Here is a 23,907-nt window from a genome sequence, read left to right as displayed (position 1 = left end):
GTACCAGCCCTTGTTACGTTGGTTAGTGGTAACCTCGGGCCGAGACTTCAAGTTCATTTTCACAGCAAGCGATTCACTGCCGCGACAATTCTCTGCAGAGGTTTTCGAAAGCGACAGCGAGGCTGTTTGCAAGCGCATTAAGTTAAACGCACGCTGCGTCAACGTAGCAAATTATGTTGTTTTTGAGTGCATTCAACATCTGATGACATGGAATCGACGCAAAATGGTAGATTTTTGCTATGTCACAGGCAGCAAAATCAGTCATTTTTACATTGATTCAACGTCTGCAGACGTTAAATCAACGTAAAAATGACAGATTTTTTTGTCTGGGGTGGGATTGTAGCATCGCTACTCGTTCTAGTGATTATTTACTGCGAAGCTGTTGCGGTTTGCATTTAAAAATGTTTTCTTGCTGCCAATCGCTAGTTCATCTATTGTTTTATGTATCAATGCCGCATAAAAAGTTGCTCCCACGCGGAAATATGCGTGGGGGCCTGGTCCCCACGGCTTAGGCGCCTATGGTTAAAATGATTAGTTTGGATCAACAAATGTGTGACCTACACTCCTACAGCTTAGATTGAAAGGAAATTATCGGTTAGGCTACCTAGTTATCCCGACCAGCAAAAATTTGTTCCAAGAACCCAGTTAGCCTAACAGTTCATTTTTACATTGTAGTAACAGAATGAAAAGGCTAACCAAGTGTGTGGCCTATCGTTTTAACGTCGCTAAACGTTGAAATCGTGTAGAAAAGGGTGCTTAGGATACGTTGAAACTGAGAAACATTCACAGAAGCCCTACGATACGTTGCATTTTTAAGATAATGTATTCAGACGTTGAATCAATGTACAAATGAAATGTTATGCTAAATGGGTTCTTGGAACAAATCGTAGGGCTTCTGTGAATGTTTCTCAGTTTCAAAGTATCCTAGTCAGCAAAAGCTCCCTTTTCTACACGATTTCAACGTTTAGCGACGTTAACACGATAGGCCACACATTTGTTTAGCCTTTTCATTCTGTTACTACAATGTAAAAATGAACTGTGTTCTTGGAACAAATTTTTGCTGGTTGGGATAACTAGGCTACGGTACCCGATAACTTCCTTTCAATCCAAGCTGTAGGCCACACATTTGTTGGTCCAAACTAATCATTTTAACTATTCAAAAGCACTAACTTATAGAAATAAATGTTTAAGTTATTTTGGCAGCCGATTGTAGCATCGAATAGACAGCGATAGACACGTGTTTCGCCCATGAGGCTGGGCTCATCAGTATCGCACCGTATTCTTGCCACTTGAGTAATCGACCGCCGCTTTACCAGTCAGTTTAACTCTTATCTTTGTGGAAAGAAAGAGCCAACAAAACCAGCAGGTGCCAGGGGTAGGTCAATGTGAAGAAAGGCGTTCTTCCCGGCTATCAGCACAAGGCTGATTACTCACTAGCACAGCGAGCTGCAGTGACGCTTCGCTAACCAGAACGGTGTAGCTTCCACGCCAGCCGTTCGTGGAAGCTACACCGTTCTGGTTAGCGAAGCGTCACTGCAGCTCGCTGTGCTAGTGAGTAATCAGCCTTGTGCTGATAGCCGGGAAGAACGCCTTTCTTCACATTGACCTACCCCTGGCACCTGCTGGTTTTGTTGGCTCTTTCTTTCCACAAAGATAAGAGTTAAACTGACTGGTAAAGCGGCGGTCGATTACTCAAGTGGCAAGAATACGGTGCGATACTGATGAGCCCAGCCTCATGGGCGAAACACGTGTCTATCGCTGTCTATTCGATGCTACAATCGGCTGCCAAAATAACTTAAACGTTTAATTGGAGGTCTCAATGGCTGGCGTGGAAGCTACACCGTTCTGGTTAGCGAAGCGTCACTGCAGCTCGCTGTGCTAGTGAGTAATCAGCCTTGTGCTGATAGCCGGGAAGAACGCCTTTCTTCACATTGACCTACCCCTGGCACCTGCTGGTTTTGTTGGCTCTTTCTTTCCACAAAGATAAGAGTTAAACTGACTGGTAAAGCGGCGGTCGATTACTCAAGTGGCAAGAATACGGTGCGATACTGATGAGCCCAGCCTCATGGGCGAAACACGTGTCTATCGCTGTCTATTCGATGCTACAATCGGCTGCCAAAATAACTTAAACGTTTAATTGGAGGTCTCAATGGCTGGCGTGGAAGCTACACCGTTCTGGTTAGCGAAGCGTCACTGCAGCTCGCTGTGCTAGTGAGTAATCAGCCTTGTGCTGATAGCCGGGAAGAACGCTTTTCTTCACATTGACCTACCCCTGGCACCTGCTGGTTTTGTTGGCTCTTTCTTTCCACAAAGATAAGAGTTAAACTGACTGGTAAAGCGGCGGTCGATTACTCAAGTGGCAAGAATACGGTGCGATACTGATGAGCCCAGCCTCATGGGCGAAACACGTGTCTATCGCTGTCTATTCGATGCTACAATCGGCTGCCAAAATAACTTAAACGTTTAATTGGAGGTCTCAATGGCTGGCGTGGAAGCTACACCGTTCTGGTTAGCGAAGCGTCACTGCAGCTCGCTGTGCTAGTGAGTAATCAGCCTTGTGCTGATAGCCGGGAAGAACGCCTTTCTTCACATTGACCTACCCCTGGCACCTGCTGGTTTTGTTGGCTCTTTCTTTCCACAAAGATAAGAGTTAAACTGACTGGTAAAGCGGCGGTCGATTACTCAAGTGGCAAGAATACGGTGCGATACTGATGAGCCCAGCCTCATGGGCGAAACACGTGTCTATCGCTGTCTATTCGATGCTACAATCGGCTGCCAAAATAACTTAAACGTTTAATTGGAGGTCTCAATGGCTGGCGTGGAAGCTACACCGTTCTGGTTAGCGAAGCGTCACTGCAGCTCGCTGTGCTAGTGAGTAATCAGCCTTGTGCTGATAGCCGGGAAGAACGCCTTTCTTCACATTGACCTACCCCTGGCACCTGCTGGTTTTGTTGGCTCTTTCTTTCCACAAAGATAAGAGTTAAACTGACTGGTAAAGCGGCGGTCGATTACTCAAGTGGCAAGAATACGGTGCGATACTGATGAGCCCAGCCTCATGGGCGAAACACGTGTCTATCGCTGTCTATTCGATGCTACAATCGGCTGCCAAAATAACTTAAACGTTTAATTGGAGGTCTCAATGGCTGGCGTGGAAGCTACACCGTTCTGGTTAGCGAAGCGTCACTGCAGCTCGCTGTGCTAGTGAGTAATCAGCCTTGTGCTGATAGCCGGGAAGAACGCCTTTCTTCACATTGACCTACCCCTGGCACCTGCTGGTTTTGTTGGCTCTTTCTTTCCACAAAGATAAGAGTTAAACTGACTGGTAAAGCGGCGGTCGATTACTCAAGTGGCAAGAATACGGTGCGATACTGATGAGCCCAGCCTCATGGGCGAAACACGTGTCTATCGCTGTCTATTCGATGCTACAATCGGCTGCCAAAATAACTTAAACGTTTAATTGGAGGTCTCAATGGCTGGCGTGGAAGCTACACCGTTCTGGTTAGCGAAGCGTCACTGCAGCTCGCTGTGCTAGTGAGTAATCAGCCTTGTGCTGATAGCCGGGAAGAACGCCTTTCTTCACATTGACCTACCCCTGGCACCTGCTGGTTTTGTTGGCTCTTTCTTTCCACAAAGATAAGAGTTAAACTGACTGGTAAAGCGGCGGTCGATTACTCAAGTGGCAAGAATACGGTGCGATACTGATGAGCACAGCCTCATGGGCGAAACACGTGTCTATCGCTGTCTATTCGATGCTACAATCGGCTGCCAAAATAACTTAAACGTTTAATTGGAGGTCTCAATGGCTGGCGTGGAAGCTACACCGTTCTGGTTAGCGAAGCGTCACTGCAGCTCGCTGTGCTAGTGAGTAATCAGCCTTGTGCTGATAGCCGGGAAGAACGCCTTTCTTCACTTATAGAAATAAACATGATCTTTTTTTTTTTTTTGTAACATTTTCTTTGTTTTATTTTCCCTTTATATCTTAAATTTTTCTGAAAGTGTTGCGACCGTGCCAAATTTCTTTCAACTCAATAACTTACTTCGGTCACAAGCACATTTTAACGTTCGCGTTTTGTCGCTTCTACCTTTTTCTACACCTTTGCTATGTTGACGTGTATTGTTTTTGATATCATGATCAGAAATAAAAACAACTGAACTGACATGACGAATTCAAGCACGTTTAAACGTTCGCGTTTTGTCGCTTCTATCTTTGCTATGTTGATTGTTGACGTGTATTGTTTTTGATATGATGGTCAAAAATAAAAACAACTAAACTGACATGAAGAATTTTAATTTAATAGTTCAAACATTTTCTTTTTATTCCTTTCTGCACGATTTCAACGTTTAGTGACGTTAAAACGATGTAAAAACGTCAATTATAATTAGGCTACGGTACCCGATAATTTCCTTTCAAAAACTCGCCGAATAGGGCACTCGCCGAAAAGGGCTCTCGCCGAATAGGGAACTCGCCGAATCGGACTAGTCGAATCGGACTCGCCGAATCGGACTCGCCGAATAGTAGCAGACCCTGCCTCCATATTGGACCTTGAGGGTCCACTCAAACCTGCAAACTATGACTTCCATGTCGCTTCACCATGACCACAGGAACCCAACGAGAGCTTCGGTTTTGCCTGGGACCAAAGTACAAAGCATAACAAGCATCACCAACATCAAACTTAATTGTTTTCCGGTTTTGTTTCCGAGGCAGAGAACTGATCTACGTTTTCGTGATCTGAGCTGAGAAAGGAAGTAAGATATCTATTTTAGTATGTAATTGGCAGTAGTTTAAAACCTCACTGGGAGAGCAACCACTATAAGGTGTACGGCAAAACTGCATCAAAAATTACGTGGCGGTACGTCAAAAATTAGGTAGGCGGTAATGACAATTTTCTCATCCTCGTCGCCAAATAACTCTTTCAGTTTTGTTCATGATGACGTTCTTGCTGTTGCATTTGCTGTCACATTTGTTCTAGCAAATTGTAAATTAAATGTAAAGCAAATTGTAAAAACTGAAACATGTAGGAACTAAAACTGATCACTCTGCATAGCACTGTAAGCTTCACGTACAGTCGATCAGCGATCCCATTGTCGTCGCCAAACAACTCTGTTGTGTTTTTAACCTCATTTAACAAGTCATATTATGGTTCTGGGCAATTCCACGTTAAATGTACTCCAGTGGTAAAAAAATAAAAATAGAACACTGAAAGGTTTTAACTTGTAGTGGACACCTTGAACTTTCATGAAAAAAAGTTTTTACAAGTTTTAACCTTGGAAAATATGTGTTTTTGGTGCATCTACTGAGGTACCTTGAAGAAACAAAAAAAGTTTATATATATTTTAAGTAAATTTTCAAATAACCCCTAATTGGCATAGAACAACATATATTTGTGATCTGATGAGTTTTCTGAACAAACTGACTGTTCTTCTAAAGATTAACATTATATGAAGTATGTAAAAATAGTTTTATGGTTTGTTTTTGACAATTTAAAGCAGACCGGAGGACAATGTCCCGTTAGTCACATATTTTCGCAAAACATTTTTTCTCACCAAATTGTCTAATCCCTCAAATGCCATACTCCAGGTTAATTAAAGACTCCAACAGTACTGTACAGACATCTTTCTCAATTTAAAGAAAATTAACTGTGTATCTATATTTTAGTAAAAAACGTTTTGTCCCGTTAATCACGCTGTCCCGTTAGTCACAATATGTCCCGTTAGTCACAAAATCTCATGCCATAAGAAAGTATCTATTTTAATACAATTTGGGTATATATTTATATGATGTTGAAGGACACTTTTATTTCATGACAATGTTGATGTTTTATCTCATTTTCTGTATGGTTATGAAGCATAGGGCTGCTTACCTACTGTATACGGAATTTAGCGGGTGCTGGTCCAATGGTACCAAATTAGTAATTGGTACTACCGTCTACTGTACTACCAATTTTTTTTTGATTTAAGGAAGATATGTAATATAAAATGCAAGTTATGGTTCATGCTAGTCCTTTAACAAAACAAAAACGAATGTATACATAGCTTGTTTATACAGATAATACTAAATTACTTGTATAATGTATGTACATATTGAATTATAATTGCTCTGGCTGTCCAAGTGGCAAACAGACACACTATTTCATCCTCTAATGCTTCCTCAAGTCTACCACATGCTCATAAAGAGAGGCATTGTGGGTAGCATTTTAAATAGATACTACCAACAATACACCTTTTAAGGGCTTGGGGAGTGTGCTAGATAATTAATCATGCACTGGTAGAGCTTGAAAGTAGACAACCACAACAATCTTTTGTATGATTATTATCAATAAACTAAAAGTTTGGTTGTGGTGAAAAATTGTTTTTTAGATATTGTCTTTTTAGTGACACTAATAACTATTCAAAAAGCCTGATCTGTTGTGAATAATAAATAATTTGTGATAATTATTTATTTGTATCAGACAAGGTTGTCCATATTAAAACCAAAACACAAAAAGACAAGACGTGAAGAGTCACTTGGATGACATGTGCAACAAATCATTGTAGTGCTTAAAAAATGTCGTTTTATAGAAAGCGTCTGAGGACATTAATGCAATGATGAGAGAATTGAGAGATTTGTAACAACGTTTCACAAAGGCATAAACTGTTTTCCGCAATAGAGCATCAAAAGTTATAACATTTGCATTAACTTGACATTCACGTGCACTAGTAAAGCGACGCATATTGTGTAGAATACGAAATGAGTCATTATAGGCAATTCTAATCCGATTGATTGTAGAACAGCGATAATTGTGCCAAAGTTGACAAGCATAAAGAAATGTACAGTAAGAGCGAAACAACACATTTTTTACTCTTTGTAAACATTTGCTATATTTATTTTTTAATTTGTTTACAGTACAATAAAGAGATTTAACTTGTCGCAGTATGTCCTTGTCATCTGATAATGAGGACATGATATATATACACACCTAAATACTTAATATTTTCTACAAACTCGATCGGTTCTTGGTCAACAATATAATCTTTGGGGAAGCAGACAGATCAAATGTTTGGGCTTAAATAACACCCCAAAGGATTTTCTACAGTTAAATGTAATGTCATGTTGCTTAGCAAAGTCTTGGCAGATTTCAATCAATTTACGTAAACCAACAAGGCTAGGACAAAAGCAGCAAAGGTCATCAGCAAACATAATGTGATTTACCAATGCATTCCCTACATAGCAGCCCAATTTAGACATGTTAAGCTTTTTGAATAGATCATCAACATAAAGGGCAAAGAGGTATGGACTCAAAACCCCACCCTGCCTCACCCCATTTGAAACATGAAAAGGCTGAGAGAGGTGGCCACCTCATTTTACACACATAGTTTGATGACTGTACCAATGCTGTAACAAACGGACAAATTGCATAGGCATTAGGCACTTTTCTTTCAATCATTTTTTTAAACAAAGTGTGATGATTAATTTTATCAAAAGCTTTAGAGCCATCTAAAAACATGGAAAAGACAGGAGCAGTAATAAAGATGGCCAAATCTGCTGCTGAAAGAAAAAGGAAACAGATTTAAAAAATGAAAGATAAGGGAACCTATGAAAATTACTTGAAGCAACAGAAAAAAAAAATGAAAAAGTTTAGGGCAAAACAACATAAAGTTATACAAAAAAGGTCAAACATTGAAAAAAATAAGGTTGTTGAGACAAAAAGAATGTATGAGCGACGGAGAAAATCTCCATACCGAGAAGCACAGAAGAAGATTTCTGACTCAGTTGCTCCTTCTTCCTCCCAAACTGTTACAGTGTCTCTCTCAGACTCTGCCTTCAGGAGCAGATCAAGCTACGGTAAAGCTGTAACACATGCGAAAAGAAATCTACCATATAGCCCAAGCAAAAGGCGTGCAGTTGTTCGAAAACTTGCCTGGGAAGAAATGACCAAAAAAACCTTTGCAGTCAAAATAACCAACCCAAAGAAAACTAACAGAAATAGACAAAACGGATATAAGTAATTTCTATCAGCGTGATGACATCTCAAGACAATCACCAGAAGTGAAAGACTGCATCAATGTTGTAATTAATGGAGAAAAAGTATTTAAGAGAAAAAAAGAGAAATCATTTATATTGTATAATACATTATTTCATTGAAGTAGCTTAGCAGTGGTGCCCCAAAGTACTGGCACCCATTGAAATGTTTCTGTGATTCACCTGGGGTGCAAGACTCCTTTTAGTTTTACAAAATTGTTACTCAGTTCACTGATTAATACAAGAAAACAACAAAAAATAATGAAAATAACATAGATGTCCCGTTAGTCACAAAGGCTATGTCCCGTTAGTCACAATGACACACTTCATTTATGTTGCAACTACTAACATACACTTTAAGATATTTCCAAACTAAACCATGCTGACATTGCCTTGATATTTACACTACACAACACTGGCATTTCAATAGAATTCGTGCTGTCAATGAGCAGACTTTTGAATTTGCATTCACAGCCCCAATTTTTAAGATTTGTCCCTTGTCCCGTTACTCACAACAAACTTTTAAATTTTTGAAAAAAGTAAAAAGTTTATGAATTTCTCAAATAGTGCAAAGTTTAGGTCCAAGTCACTGATAACTAATATCATAGGTTTCATGTTTTTACATCATCTCATATTTCTTAATTACATCCAAAAGCAGTCAAAATGTCCCGTTAGTCACATTTGGAATTGCCCTTCTGTTTTATTAAAAAAAAGCGACGACCAAAATATAGCCTACTGTGAAACACCTAACAGTAGACAAAAATGAGAAGTACAGACTAACAAAGCATGTAATAAACACAACGCAAGAAGAAGACGTGAGGGGAACAAAAGCAAGATACATAAAATCAATGTAAACAAACCAAAGTATACAAGGTTGAGTTGGGCATGCTTGAACGCACTGCACCAGTTGCTAGCGACGTTAAACATTGACTGGAGAAAAACTACATCTTATCACTATCAGATTGACTCATAAAACTTTTCTGTTTTTGTGAACCAACCCAGCAAATTGTCCAGTTGAAGCGATTGATGGTCTTGCGTCATCACTACAAGCCTTGTTACTCAATGCAACAAACAGTGTACCAGCCTCACTTTCTTTATCATAAATCGATTTCTCTATCACAGCATCGTCAGTATAATCATGTCAAGAGCCTCTTCAATTTGGCTGGTACAGTGTTTGTCGCATTGAGTAACAAGGCTTATAATCATCACTATCAGTAGCATTTATACTTTGAAATCAAGATACCCCTTCTACATAACTGCCCAATCCCAGGTGAACAGCGCAACGAAGTAGCAGATCTTTTGGAATAACAAAATCCCAATAGGTCGAAAATTAATCAAGGACTCAGCAGTTTTGACGCAGATTCCAGAATCCCGTGATCTACAAACCGCATACGAGTAACACAGGCTACAATTAAAAACAAAAGACCCAAACTCTCAACAACGCTACAAAGCAAGTCATGAATTTAGCGCAGCTATGTGCAACGTGTAGCCGGCAAGATGCATGCGGCACAGTTGTAAGTTGTTAACATTGATGTACAAACTAAAATCAGATTCTACTGCTCGTTTAGGCATTTTATTGATTAATTTATAAGTGGATATTGATTACATTGTTCGCTCTGCTTTGCTTTTCGCTTCCAGCATTTCTTGTTTAAACGGTTTTTGAGTAATTTAGACAAAGTTTATTTCTTAGCCAGGAATCAATTTTACCTAACTCATAATTAGATTCTTTTTGAAATAAATCCAAGTCTTCTCCACATAAATCTAGATATGTGTCGTCAGTAAATAATCTAGTGGAAAAATTTAGATACCGTACTAAAGGAAGATAATTTATGTACATCAAAAAGAGAAGATGTCCTAGTGTGGAGCCCTGAAAAGCTCCACAAAAACATTTTGCAAACTTGAAGTTAATTGATTTATTTTGGTATATTGGTTTCGATTTGTTAGGCAACTTTGCATCAGTTGCAGAGCAGTGCCTCGAATGCCGTAATAATGTTGAAGTATCCATATTAGTATTTTGTGGTCAATAGTGTCAAACGCCCTTTGACAGGTCTAAAAATACACAGCAAGTATAAAAATCTTGTAACACTTCTGCCTCCAAGCGAGATTCTGAAAACAACAGAATCAGACAGTTGAATGAAGAATTTTTGAAGAAGCTGTTTTAATTGATTTTTCTTCTTTTGTGTCACAACTGAAAGATGTAGTTTTACCTACAGGGATTGTAACAGTTGTTGAATAGAGGTTAGTCACATTTCACTACATAGAGCATTGTGATGATGCTTTAGTAGCGCCACAATTACTTGTGTCTCTTGTGTCAATTACTTGTGACTTTATTAGGTTTGCCGAACTTGACTATACCCAACCACTGGAGAAACTGCATTTATTGTTTGTATTTAGTGAATCTATAGTACGTGGACTCCAGTTTTACAAAGACAACAATCCTGGATCCAACAAACATGTGTAATTCATCGTTAATGTGTGGAAAGTCATGTCACTGAAACCACCACTGAATAGCTAAATAGCTGAAAGGTAAATAGTATGTGAGATGTATAATGTATATCCATAAACTGTACATTAACTGTGTCAAATGCTTAGTACCTTTCTGACTGCTTAAAACCTTTGTTCAAACTTTTACGGTATGTGTTTGATCTTATCATAAAAGAGAGTGTGCCAACCTCTTCGACTCGAAGAAGGGACTCACAACGGCCTAAAGTTGTTGGCTGATGCAGCTGAACTGTTCAAACAATGGAAGTCATCAAACAGCACGTGACGCGACAATTTATCGAAAGACAATTTATCGAACGACAGTTAATCGAACGACAGTTTATCGAAAGACAGTTTATCTAACGACAATTCATCGAAACAATAGTTAATCGAACCGACTGTTTGTCGAAACGACAGTTCATCGACCAACTGTTTATCGAAACGACAGTTTATCGAATGACGAATCTCCCGAAACAAATTTTATCTAAAATTTTAACGCACATATGCAATGGAATACTCAAGGCGTTTTAAATGTACATTTTAACCACATTCATTATTTTGAATACATGGATACAAAATATTTACAGTTTACAAGTTGTATGCAATTGCTCGAAGATATCTGTTTATGTCAATATTCGTTGAGTGATAATCTTGGACAATGCCGTTCAGCCGTTGGTTGACAGCGTCGTAGTGCTTCTTCCGAGGAGGGTCAGCAATTCCAGCATTTAATTGCTCAATGAATATTTTGTTGGAACCTTGTTCCTGCAGAGTTTTCTTGACGAGTCTACGAAGCATCAGATGAGATATTGAGACACGCTTGCTGAACGCATTGTGCCATCCTTCAATACTATTATTCGTTCGTGGGAGGTCATGTTGAACCCGGTGGAAGACATTCCAACACCGGATAGGAAATAGAGGTTGACGACGATTCTGCGACGCAGTTGTCCAATCCAAGTTGTTTCGAAATAGTCAATGTAGTCAGACAGGTGCTGCTCATCGTCGTCACTCAATGTGGCCATGAAGTCCTCAAACTGTTGTACAACGTCTTCAGGCGGAACGAATGCTAGTGCCTGGAAGCCTTTTATGCGAAGGGCGTGTTCGTGTTCGGCATCCTCACTGAACCACTGCTGCAGAGAGAGGGCCTGAATTTTCCGGAAGCTACATTGACCAAAATGAAAAAGGCAGCCAGGTACTTCTGCCCGAGGGAAGCTAGAAGATAGAGCGTTAGCCTATATGCTGCCATTTCAAAGTGCATTGTTACCGTTTCTGGGGCTATTCCTGGTCGCTGATTTTCCAATAAGCAAAAGATGCGATTGTACACAGCTTCAGATTTGTTGTCTGTCACAGCGTATACGAGTGGCATCGTGCGATTTTCATTGACCAGCGCGTATATCGTGTACAGCTGGTATCCAAGTGGGGCAACGTCAAATGTACCATCGCAAAACCAATTAGCGCAACTGCAACACTGCTCTCGCAACTGCAACACGTGCCAGGTCTGGTGGATGGCTGTGCTCAGATGGTGCCCTCATGATGCTGTCGTCCTCTGCTGTGGATGCACGGCTTTTACATTTGAGGTAGTCCTCACATCTCCAATAAGTGACGCCATTTTTGTTTTTGTCACAAACGTACATGAAACCGTCCAAGGTCAACTTTCGTTTACCTTTCTCACTTGAAACGAATTCCATTTCCAAGAAATGTACGCCAATGCCAAAAATACAAGAATGAATTTCTATCGGAATTGCTCTCCCATTTATACCCTGAATGAGCGCGAAAAACATAGCCAATCGTATCGGGCCTCGTGGCACTAAAGAATATACAGGGCATTTAGAATGCGCCTCACAGGCTCACACTTCTTTGAGTCTCACCTTGAATTAACCACTTAGCATCGGCGTTTTCGCTTACGTCATGGTGGCATCCCAACGGTAGTTAATCCCATAATTACTTTGAAGTTCTCTAGTAGTAAACTGATGGAGGAGATCTGCCTGACTATCTGAGCGGCTACTATGCTGTGACGATCCTTTGTCCATTACTAACTCAGTTGGTCTGTTTGCACTGTCTAAGTACCAAAGGATCGGTTAACAGTCTCAATATTTTAATAGAAATCGATTTCATGAGATCTATTCATGAATCTATTCATATCATACGAGACTGAAGATGCGAGGGCTACGGCCTCTCATTAAATCGATTTCTATTAAAATATTGAGACTGTTGACCGATCCTTTGGGTACTTAGACAGTGCAGACAGACCATCCCATAATTACTCTTCAATTGTCTGGGATCTCGCGTGCATCGACCTATTTCTTATGACTCAGTAACTATAACATCCATGCTACAGTAACTAACAAAAGCTGCAATTTGTGCTTAAACATGTGATTCTATTCTGCAAATGTGGAATTACACAAACAAAAGGTCTCTCGAGGATGAATTTTGGATGCATAGACTCCAGTTAAATCAGCTGTTCTATTATTCTATTAACTGTCGTTTCGATTAACTGTCGTTCGATTAATTTTCGTGCGATAAACAGTCGATTCGATAAACAGTCGTTTCGATTAACCATCGTTCGATTAATTGTCGTTCGATAAACTGTCGTTCGATAAACTGCCGTTTCAACTAACTATCGTTCGATCAATAGGCGTTCGATGATTGATTGATTGAATCTTTATCCTCGGACTGGGAAAGCTTCTTGCAAAGCTTAATCCTGGTAGTTTCGCATACTTGTAGAGGCTTTGAATCACTGACGCAGGCACGGTCACTGAGATTGACAGAATGAAGTTTCCGATTGTTGACGTGTTGTTGCCAGGAAATTATTCCACCCATTAGATGCCGTTGAATGGAGAGCAGTCCTTAACTTGCGTTGCTCAAGCGCACACCCCGAGAGTCGAATCAGTGCAGCTTGATCTTGAAGCTTCTTTTTCCAGAAGTGACGCGCTAACCAATTGAGCTGTCGAAGCAGGCTAGCTGTCGCGTTACCCCCGCTCCGCTAAACTGTCGTTCGATAAACTGTCGTAGTACCAAACAACATTGGCTTGACAAAAGAAACTTTTTTAGCTTGCAGTTAAACCATGGAAGCTATGCCTTCCTTTTTTACGAAATACTTGCTGCTAAATCATGAGTTTGATTATGTTCTTTCGGGAAAGTTTTCATCAGACCCCATAGAAGGCAGGTTTGGATGGTATCGTTAGTCCAGTGGTAGCAACTTTTATATGTCTTTAAAGTAGTTGCTTCAAGCTGAAAAAAAGATACGCTTCCTCAGTTTGTTTGAGCAGAAGGAAATCGTTGGAGCTGGTTGCCTTTATTTGCATTGTGGTTTGCTAGGTAGAAGTGAAGATGGAAATGATGACATCGCTTGGCTTAGTGAGTTTTTAACCTCTACAAGTCTTTATGACTTATCCGATTCAGATTGCTTTGTTATATACTACGTCAGTGGCTACATCGGAAGATCTATTTCCCATCGCAGGAAATGTCAAGGATGTACAATTGTACATTGTACAGATCTGTTGATAAAAGACAATGAGGAAGAACATCCTTACACCTTACAGTATTTTTCACCAAAAATGGTACGTTAGCTGGAAATGGCAAATCGAGGTGGTTTGTTGATTGTTGAAGCCATCGGAATTCTGCTTTGCAGTATGTGCTTTGGGAGTGAAAGCTTTTGAGTGCATTTCAGAAGATGAGCATGTTAAAAAAAGTTCTTAACGTATCACAATCAACGTTCTGCATTCTATTCCAAGACAAAAAGGTTGACAATCACTGTTCTAGTGAGTAACCGTTTTTCAAATATTTTGCTAAATGGAGATAAAAATGATAGTGGTCGGTAGTTGGTAGATTTGTGAGGGTCATCTTTTTCAGAGTAGGTGGTGGAAAGCCAGGTTAGTGTAGCTTCATATCGTGCTGCTACCATTCACCACTTAGGGTGTTTTATAACTTCATGACATTAGTAGCGCCTGCGGCTTTCTCGTGTCTGCTTTAGTCTAATTGCCGTTGTGAAATTTGTGCTTGGTAGGAATTTGAAACGCTGGCTGAAAATTAGGGCGTTTTCTCGGAATTTGCACCAGTTATTAGGGCTTGATTTACATACGTAGTTTTACGTTGTTGTAGCGTTGCGCATTTGACACATGCTGCATTGCTTGAAGCAAAAAGCCTCCTTTAAATCAATGGTTCAGCGTAAAACACAGTCAGTTTGTCAGTTTTTCGGTTTTCAGTATGGTTTCTGTCAGCCAGTTGTGTGGTGCCTTATTTTCTCAGTCAGTTTGCCACGGATTCTTTTCTTGGAAGTCACGGTGTTAGTTTAAGTATGGTTGTAGTGTAGTTTTTTATGTTCTGAATTAGTTTAACTCGTTCTATTTGAATTCAAGGCATTATTTGGCTACAACGTTCTGACGTGGAAGTTTATTCATTTCTTTGCAAAAAACTTATACTCGCAAAAGGAGCAAGGTATTGTTCTCAAGATCATCCCCACTACACGCTAGTACCCGGGATGTTGCTGTAGCAGCTACAGCTAGGTATGGACGGATGTTCAGACCACTCGACGTCCGCTACAACATTCAACAATGACATCACAAAACATCATATTGAAATTGTTTAACGAAAAGAAATCAATACCAGTTAATTCCATTGCACAATGTTTCATCGATATTTTTTCAATCTGAAATTTTTAAACTTTCTACAGTTACAAAATACAAAAATAAATTTTGTCAAAGGAACGCATTTGGGTTGGACATAGCTGATATAGAATCATACTTACAAATATATATATTTTTAATGCATTACAGTCAATCACTACTTTTCGCATCAGCTGCTACTTGCTACAGCCAAACGACATGATGTATTGTGTGTGCTGCATGGTTCTGTGTTATTCATTATGTTATAATGATTACCCTAACCACAAATACTTAATAAAATAACCCTAAACACGAATTTCAAAATAAACACTAAACAGGCTAATGTTTGTTTAACCTCAAAAACTGAAATGGCACAGGTAAAAAGATTGCTATCCCTATTTCTGCACTAAAAATTAGACCAAAACCGCTTTTCAAATTGCAGCAATCAGCAAATATTTGACCTCGACCTAAAACCCTTTCCCAAATCAAAATCTTTCTGACGGTCTGCACTAACTTTGCTGTAAATTCTCTTCTGGTGAGCTTAGAATGACCAGTGTAACATCAATGGAATCGGGAAGTAATACTCTAGCGCCATGTGACAAATAAAAGTTCAAAAAAGCAACCGCTAGATGGAGATAGTAAGTTTTATGGTTAGGGAAATTTTAAGAATGCACAAGACAACCATGCTTTTGGCATATCAGGTTTAATCTGTTCATGGAAAAGGTAAGGAAGTGTAATGAAGACTAGCCTTCGCCTAGGATGCAGAATGCAGATATAATTCAGATATATGCATTGGAGAATGTAGAAGCTTATTTAAACATGTATAATGTGTCCAAAACCAATGTATGACAACCGACAAAACTAACAACACACTCAATCTCACTCTCTATGGAAAACAAATAGAACAAGTACCAGAATTCATATATCTTGGCCAACGACTATCTGCAACCAACGATGGAAAGACTGCAGTGCAACACCGAATTGGCTTAGGCTGGGCAGCATTTGAAAAGAACAAAAAGATTCTAACATCCAATAGACTCCCAATCAAACTGAAAGCAAAAATTTTCAACACCTACAGTTTACCAGTCGTGCTGTACGGTCTAGAATGCGTAAATTGGACATCATCAACAATGAAAAACTCACTACCTTCCAAAATCACATCATGAGAAGCATGACCAACAAAAGGTTACTTGATCACACAAAAATAGAAGAGAAGAGAAGAAGAAGTTCTTTTATTTTGCATCATCAGCACATGCAAAAAAACAAAACAATACAAAATTACAATGTGAGCTAGGTTGTTTGCTGATGACGATGGGAGTGACAGAAGGACCGAACTGGTCATCGAGTCTGCCACACCCGTGTGGTGTCATGGCTTATTTAAAATGGAACGGTGTCGAAGTTGAACGCAAATATTGATTGATTGATATATTGATTGATTTGATTGATAGATATATATTATATACAACATAAAAAAAAACATTACACATACGAAATTTAACAGTGCAGTATACAAAACAAAAAAAAAACAGAACTACTAGAAATGATGCAAAAATACAAAATGGCATATACAATATACATACAACACAGCATACTGGTAAGACAAAAGCAAATATACAGTAATTAGCGAGATACGGTGAGAATAAGTAGAAGATCTTCTAACTATGATAAAACTACATCCAATTGCAGCAATAATAAAATCAAAAGTTTTAAAACTGTTCGGCCACACTAAAAGATCACAATTCGGAATCAGCAAAGTTTGCACAGAAGGCAAAGTAGAAGGAAAAAGAAAACGTGGCAGACAACCAAAACGATGGCAAGACAACATTCAATCATGGACCGGACTCCACTTGAAGACACTGGGCGAGTTGGCTCAAAATCGCCACTCTTGGAAGCAAATAAGCCATGCTGATGCGCAATCTGCCGCAGGCGGAGATAACGACTGATGAATGTGAATTATACAGTCCAGAGCCGGAGGGAAATTTACAAATGTCTGACTACTGCAAGCTGGTGTAAATTCGTAAGCAAGAGAGGTAGGCGAGTGGTTAGCTTTTTTTAAATTTAGCGTAGAAGACCTGGTTTCACATCTATTTGCTGTTTGAGCCTGATAGAGTTAGTTAGTTTGACAGAGTTTTAGTCACGCAGAGCAAATCTTTGAAGACTTTGTGAAATCTTTATAATTCCTACGTGTTTTTTCGCATTTCTTCTGCTGTGTTGTTGATTTTAATTTGTTTAATAAATTTTGTATGTCGACTGATGCGTTGTGTAATGGCATTGATGAGTAATGTCATCACTGCTATTGTGTTCCCAAGTCTTTAAAATGTTTGGATTGATATTTCTTCACTAAACAAAGAAGAATTAGGAAAATTACGGATCCCGTGGCAATTTATATTGTCCTATGGGCCAACATCGTTTTCGGGATTCATTACGCCAAGGTTTGTTTTTTTTTTTCTTTATTATTTTCAGATGAAACAATCTGAAAATAATCAGTACGTATGCAGGAGCTAACCATGTCAAATGTAAGTGAATTTATTCCAAAATTAACGTGTAATTGAAAGATTTGTAGTATCCACGAATTTCCCCAACAGCACAATTACGCATTAGGAATTTTTCCGCAAACCGTGAAATCCTTGCTCTCAAGTTCCATTGTATTTTACTTTTTATCCTTAATAACATTGAGGAACGAGAACAGAGGTTGAAAGACATCAGTGACCAGCGTCTATTTCATTACTTAGCATACTAATATGAAAGCTTTCTTTCAAGCTTGTGTTATTCTTCATATTCAAATATTGGTCACAGTTTCACGCAGAATTATTTGCAATTACCTGAAAATGAGGTAAGTTTGTAGACAATTGACATGCAAGAAGTTCCAGTTTAGCAAAGTAAGGACAGTCACAAGAGCCTGTAAAGAAAAAAAGCAACCATGGTCAAGCGTATGTAGGCTATTACCAGCACCAAATCCAGTCGGATAAGTTTCATTCTGTTACGGCTTGTTAATAAAAAGTGTAGCCTTACTTTGTATACATCCCACACATACATTCTTTATGTACCGTACAGACTTGCTATCAGCTTTAAAATTTTCACTTTGCAAAGACAGAATTTAGGGTGCGGCTGATGCCCGGTAAAATTTAAAACTTGATTGTAGCAACCCTAACTTTTTTTTGGAAGTGAGGCTTGGTCTACAAAGCTTAAATATGAAGTTTCAGCAAAATTGAATAAGGTCTAGGGGGTCCAGATTGCAATCAAACTTTTATAGGATTATCGATTTTCCCAAATTTCAATTTTGACATTAAATTGAGTGATTTATGTTTAAAAAAAAATTTGAGTGATTTTTGTATATTCATTGCTCATGTGATACCAGCTAATTTTTTGTAAATTATTGCAAATTATAGTTTTTATGCTGTGAACAGAAGCTTAGGTTTCAATTAGAACAAGTGTGTCAATTTAGGGGTAATTTTGCATATATACTTCGTGCAATGGAATTTCTGAAATTTTTACAGAATTATGGCAAACGTTCTAAGTTTAGGCAAAATCTGTGAAACATACTTTGCAAAAAGTTTCAAAAATGGTGTCTTTGGATTGCAAATTCTTTGAATGAATACCCTGTTCAGAACATACCATAACTGACACTAGAAAATCAGTGTTTTATACTTTTAATGCCGTTTACCACAGCGCTGTGTAGGCTTTAACCATAATAAATTTAATATAAACACTCCTTTATTGCTTTTGAGTTAAATTTTAGATATTACGAAGTGACATTCTAACATTTGTGTTTCAGTACTCTATAATACATAATTGCATATCATTTCACCACAGGTTTTCACCTTAAAAAGAATTACTTCACCCACATGGTGCCTACACGCAGCCTAAAGTAAGGGGCGACCTATATCTTCTTGAAGTTGTATACAAGCACCAGTTTTAATGCCCTGTATTACAACTTATTGTGTCAAAATCAAGAGATGTAACAAAATCTTTGCAATTCCAATCTTCAAGCAACTGCATAGTAACTTTGGACACAAGTGCTCCAGCTGTTTCTGTTGAATGGGTTGGAATTATTGGAACACCCAACAATTTAATGCCACCGATGCCAGATATCAAAACTCGGAGATTTTCATCTTGCTTCTACTTGCTGGTTAAAGTCTCCAGAAGCTTTCCATCCCAATGTACAGCACCAACAGCAGGTGGTGACCATGCGGAGAGAATTTTTTATGAGATATGTTGCGCTGTTTCAACTCTGTGTCTGTGTGACTGAGATGGATGGAGATTTAGCTTCAAAGCATCTCCAGAACAGGCTTGAACCATAGAATGGAGAGTAAGAGATAAGGCAGTTGGTGTAATGCTGTTTCTGATTGCTGCAGAGACTAATCCTGGAGATTTCATTATGTCATGAGAAATGAACATGGCTGTTCCTGTTTTTGATCTTCTTTCATGAGAGTGTTTTCCTCTACCTCACAAATCATTGAATATGTGCATGGTTCGTTGTCCACGTCATCCTCATCCTCAGCTTCTAAATGAATAGCATTATTTATGCCATTAACTCGAGTCTCCTCCTTTGGCGGCTTTGCTACTCGTCTATCTTGTTGTTGTGGCCTGGTACTGATCTTTTTAACTTTTGCTTCTAACACTTTATCTTTTCCAGCCATACTTGCTTCCCGGTTGTCTTGTATACTGATAAGGAATAGCATGTCTTCTTCATTGCTATTTTTTTCATTACATTGCGTGGCCAGAAAGGAAAGGTTTTGCTAAGCTTTTTCTGAAATTCTTGTATATTTTTAGTGGTTTGCCTTTGTCTCTCTTAATCTTCATTTGAAATTCTTGCTTGTAAAAAGAAATTATTTTTTTCTGACATTTTTTGCTTTGCAACTGTAGAAATGTTAGCTCACAAGTAAAACGTAAAAACTTGCTCAACTGTACTGTAATTATCTGCCTTCCTGATAAAATTGTTTGAATTAATTTGAAAATCACTTGCTTGTAGGTTGGTAACTTGCTACGTTTGATACCTTGATCTGCTTTTGTGGTAACCGTAGCGAGTAGAGCACACCGAGGGTCATGTTGTGCATAAGAAGACATAGCCTAGCAAACTTTTTTTCGATTAAATAGCCTACCAACTGAATACAAACTACACGTATTGATTCTGGACTGCATTCTGCAATTGATAAATATGATTCTATGCATGTTTCACCACAAAGCATACTAAATGTCTAAGGTAATTCACCATTCCTAAGTTGTCACAATTAAAATGGTTAGAAGCCTTGTCTTGATATAGGAGAAGTGCTCTGTAACGACTCCTTACATTTAACCTTATTCTGAACCTGGGAACAATGCCTTAGAAATGATCTGCACTTACTAGACTGAAACTGGAGGTATTTGACTGAGCTAAACAGTGGTAAGTCATTTTGAAGGTATTGTGACATCACATAGGCATGTTTTCACTTTTAGCGATTTTCAAGGGAAAGCTGACAATAGTGAGCAGGAAGATTTCAGTCACTCACATTTAATAAAAGTTGTGTATTGTACTGGCTAATAGTAATACACAGACTATGTTGTTCTACTGCTTAATACTTGCATTCTCCAGCAATTACATATCAAGCATATTTTGCAATAGGTTGTCACGTAACTTCTCAAATTAGTGTTTGGCTGTCTGCTTGCAAAACCTTACTTGTTAAAAAATAGTATGGAACATAATAATAGCCTACTGTGTGAAACATTGCAACTGTGGAGCATCAATGACCTTAAATACAGCATTTACCATGATAAATGAAGGACTATGTAGCACTGTAAAACTACACGATTATGGCAATTAAGTACCAAATTTCTCAATTTTCAATTCAAATCTGGATCCCCTAAACATTTATAGATTGGTCTTAAACTACATAAATATTGTTTTTGTACCAAGTGTCACCTATAAAAAAAAGTTAGGATGTTTTGCTTCAGGTCGGGGCATCAGCCGCACCCTAGAGAATATTCTGGAAACTAACCTGCAACGACAAACTTCGCCATCTTTATAAGTTCAACATAAAATCTGAACAGTTAAAAGTTGGTGCTTCTTCATAGACAAATATGTGGAATTGTGGATAGACAAAGTGGATCAGCAAAAATAAATGAATTAGCACAAATCTTGCAGAATATTCTATAAGAAAACACAAACAAACATTTGTGCAGTCTTAATTCATCAACAATCAAGAAACTACTTCGTTTTACAATACAATAACTAACTAATAAATTACATTAAATTTCTTAACCTTGTGTAGCGTGTGTGAGGAAACGCAGATATGACTCATGGAGAGCCTGCAGGGGATAAACATGCTCCAGAACAACAATAAGCATGAGAGGTGACGTCAGAGAACGTAAAAACGATATACGGAAAGCTCGCAGGAGCTACACAGGCTAGAACATCTACTAGACCAGCGGTTCATAAACTGGGGGGCGCAAAAGGTTCACAAGGGGGGGCGCGAGCGAAGTCGAACTATGTGACTAAACGCATGCGACTAAGTGGATTTATTGCCAGGATAAAGCAAAAAAGTCCCAATGCCATTGGATCTCACTGCGTAATTCACCGTGAGGCTCTGGCCTCCAGGACTCTACCAACTGCAATGAAAGATAAGCTTACAGTAATCATACGAGCCGTCAACTTCGTCAAAACCAGTGCCGCCAATACGAGACTGTTTACCAAGCTGTGCAAGGATATGGATTCGAACCATAAGACTCTCCTCTTCCATACATCTGTTCGTTGGTTATCGAAAGGTAATCAGTTAGCCCGTGTGTATGAGATGAGAGATGAACTGATGCTATTTTTGGAAGCTCATGGGAAGCAAGATCTCCTTCTGCCATTTTCATCAGAGAAGTTTCAGCTGGAGTTGGCATACCTCGTGGACATTTTCGAGGCCCTCAATAACTTAAATTTGCTCTTGCAGGGCAGAAATACTAACCGGATTAATAGCTATGATTCCATTCGAGCATTTGTGGCAAAGCTGGGGTTGTGGCACCGCCGAATACAAATAGGAAATGCAGCTTTATTTACCAACCTAAATACTGCACTTGATCGTACAATATGCTCTCCCAGTCAGCAAAGCTGGTCTTTTTTACATTGAGTCGATGTCTGCAGACGATAAATCAATGTAAAAAAGACCAGTTTTGCTGGCTGGAACATACCGTACTGCATAGTGTTATGTAACACAGAACTAGTATACTCTTCAAAGTTTAACCAGAATTGTAAACAGTTGTAGGAAGCATCAGTTGAAATGTGCGTTACAGCCTAGACAGCACAGACATCTTCTCAACAATTACACCCATTCACAATAAACCTTTTTTTTAGTAAATTGGTTAAACGAATCAATCGCATAATCGTATCAAAATGTCTGGCAAATAGATGATTCGATTAACCGATTTCGTCTGTATATACATTAAATTTAAAATTTCAAAAAAGGTTGCAATCAAAGTTTGTAGAGCCCAATTTTCCACCCACTTTATAATCCCTTTATCACGTTTTTAAACATCTAACGACAGGTGTGGAATACTCATCTGAAGAAATACTTGGATTCAGCTTTAGAAAGAACCAAGATTGGTTTGACAAAAACTATCGTTTCATCCAACTGTTATTAACTAAGAAAAGATCTGCATACCAAGCACATTTATCCAAACCGACTCTCCCCATAAAAAAGCGACTCCGCTCATGTTGTGGCACGCTTCAAAGCGAACTTAAAAAGATCAAAAACATTTGGTGGACAAACTTGGAAAAGAAAAGGCAACTGTCACCCAACACTGGAAACATTAAAGTGTTCTAAACCATGTTAAAATTTGTATACGCCCATCTTATCAAACTCTCAGGCCTTTGTGTAGTTCTGATGGCCACACCCTTATAACAGATAAAACATTCATTCTGGACCGATGGTCAGAACACATCCAATTCCTGTTTAATACCGACCGAATGATATAGTTGAGAACACAGTGATCTGTCGTATTCCTCAGCTGCCAATTAGAATTGAGCTGGACAATGTCATCACGTTAGAAGAAACTGTAATCAAAGTGATAAACCAGCTAAATGTGAAAAAACTGTAGGTATAGATGGCATACCATCAAAGATCTGAAAACACGGTGGACCTCTCTTCCACACAAAACTCCATGAACTTTTTCTTGTCTCTTGGGATAAAAACAAACTACCTCAAGCAGTGGCGGCTGGTGAGTTCTAGAAATGGGGGTGCTGCGTGTTCGCCAAAGGCGAATTCAACAGCGATGGTCTGGGGGGCCTCTTCCAGAAATTTTTGAAAAATCACATTTGATTAGGTGCATTCTGAGCGTAATATTTTCAGATCTAAATTGTGATAAAAGTTTCAGATAAAACTGGCTTATTTAAGAGTTTCGCAAATGTGTAATATTTTGAAGGGGACGATCAACAAACAAATGTAAATAGCACGTTCTAGCTATTGTGCTGTCACAGAATCTGAGCATGACAGGGTAATGTAACTCACTTGGTAAAACAATGTTAGTATTAGCGATAGTAAAATATTAATATTCATTACAGTAACAAGCAGCAGGCCTGACTGGTCAGTCATAAACAACAGCTGCAAAGCTTGAAACCAAACAAGTGGTTAGTCATGTGAACAACGTTTAAAAAACCAAATTAAAAAATGCCAAACAAAATTTTTTTGGCAAAAAAACAACAAAAAAGGCCAAAAAACTGTCAAATTTTGAAAAAATGCCAAACAGAATTTTTTCGTGCAAAACAACATAAAAAAATGCCAACCTGGCAACCCTGAATGGTGCTGTTTGTAACACAGCACAAGCTTTTGCTGTTAGTTTGCATTGGCAACTCATTAAAACACCCGGCTC

General features: G+C 38.8%; 1 protein-coding gene and 1 pseudogene across 1 annotated transcript in view; both read right to left on the bottom strand.

Moving 5' to 3' along the window:
* Positions 1-21,204, bottom strand: part of LOC145766325 (putative malate dehydrogenase 1B) — a 94,249-nt gene extending 73,045 nt beyond the window's left edge. The window contains exons 1-2 of the mRNA XM_082578012.1: positions 21,057-21,204; positions 17,904-17,980 (exon numbers count right to left, since the gene is read on the bottom strand). Coding sequence (XP_082434138.1) covers positions 17,904-17,980; positions 21,057-21,078 — 99 coding nt within the window. The 5' untranslated portion in view covers positions 21,079-21,204. The remainder of the gene's footprint in view (positions 1-17,903; positions 17,981-21,056) is intronic.
* LOC145766136 (uncharacterized) lies at positions 11,069-12,171 on the bottom strand (annotated as a pseudogene).
* Positions 21,205-23,907: the final 2,703 nt, after the last annotated feature.

This window comes from Aplidium turbinatum, chromosome 3, assembly GCF_918807975.1.
Source record: "Aplidium turbinatum chromosome 3, kaAplTurb1.1, whole genome shotgun sequence".
NCBI lineage: Eukaryota > Metazoa > Chordata > Ascidiacea > Aplousobranchia > Polyclinidae > Aplidium > Aplidium turbinatum.
This window is presented reverse-complemented; position numbering and strand designations above follow the sequence as displayed.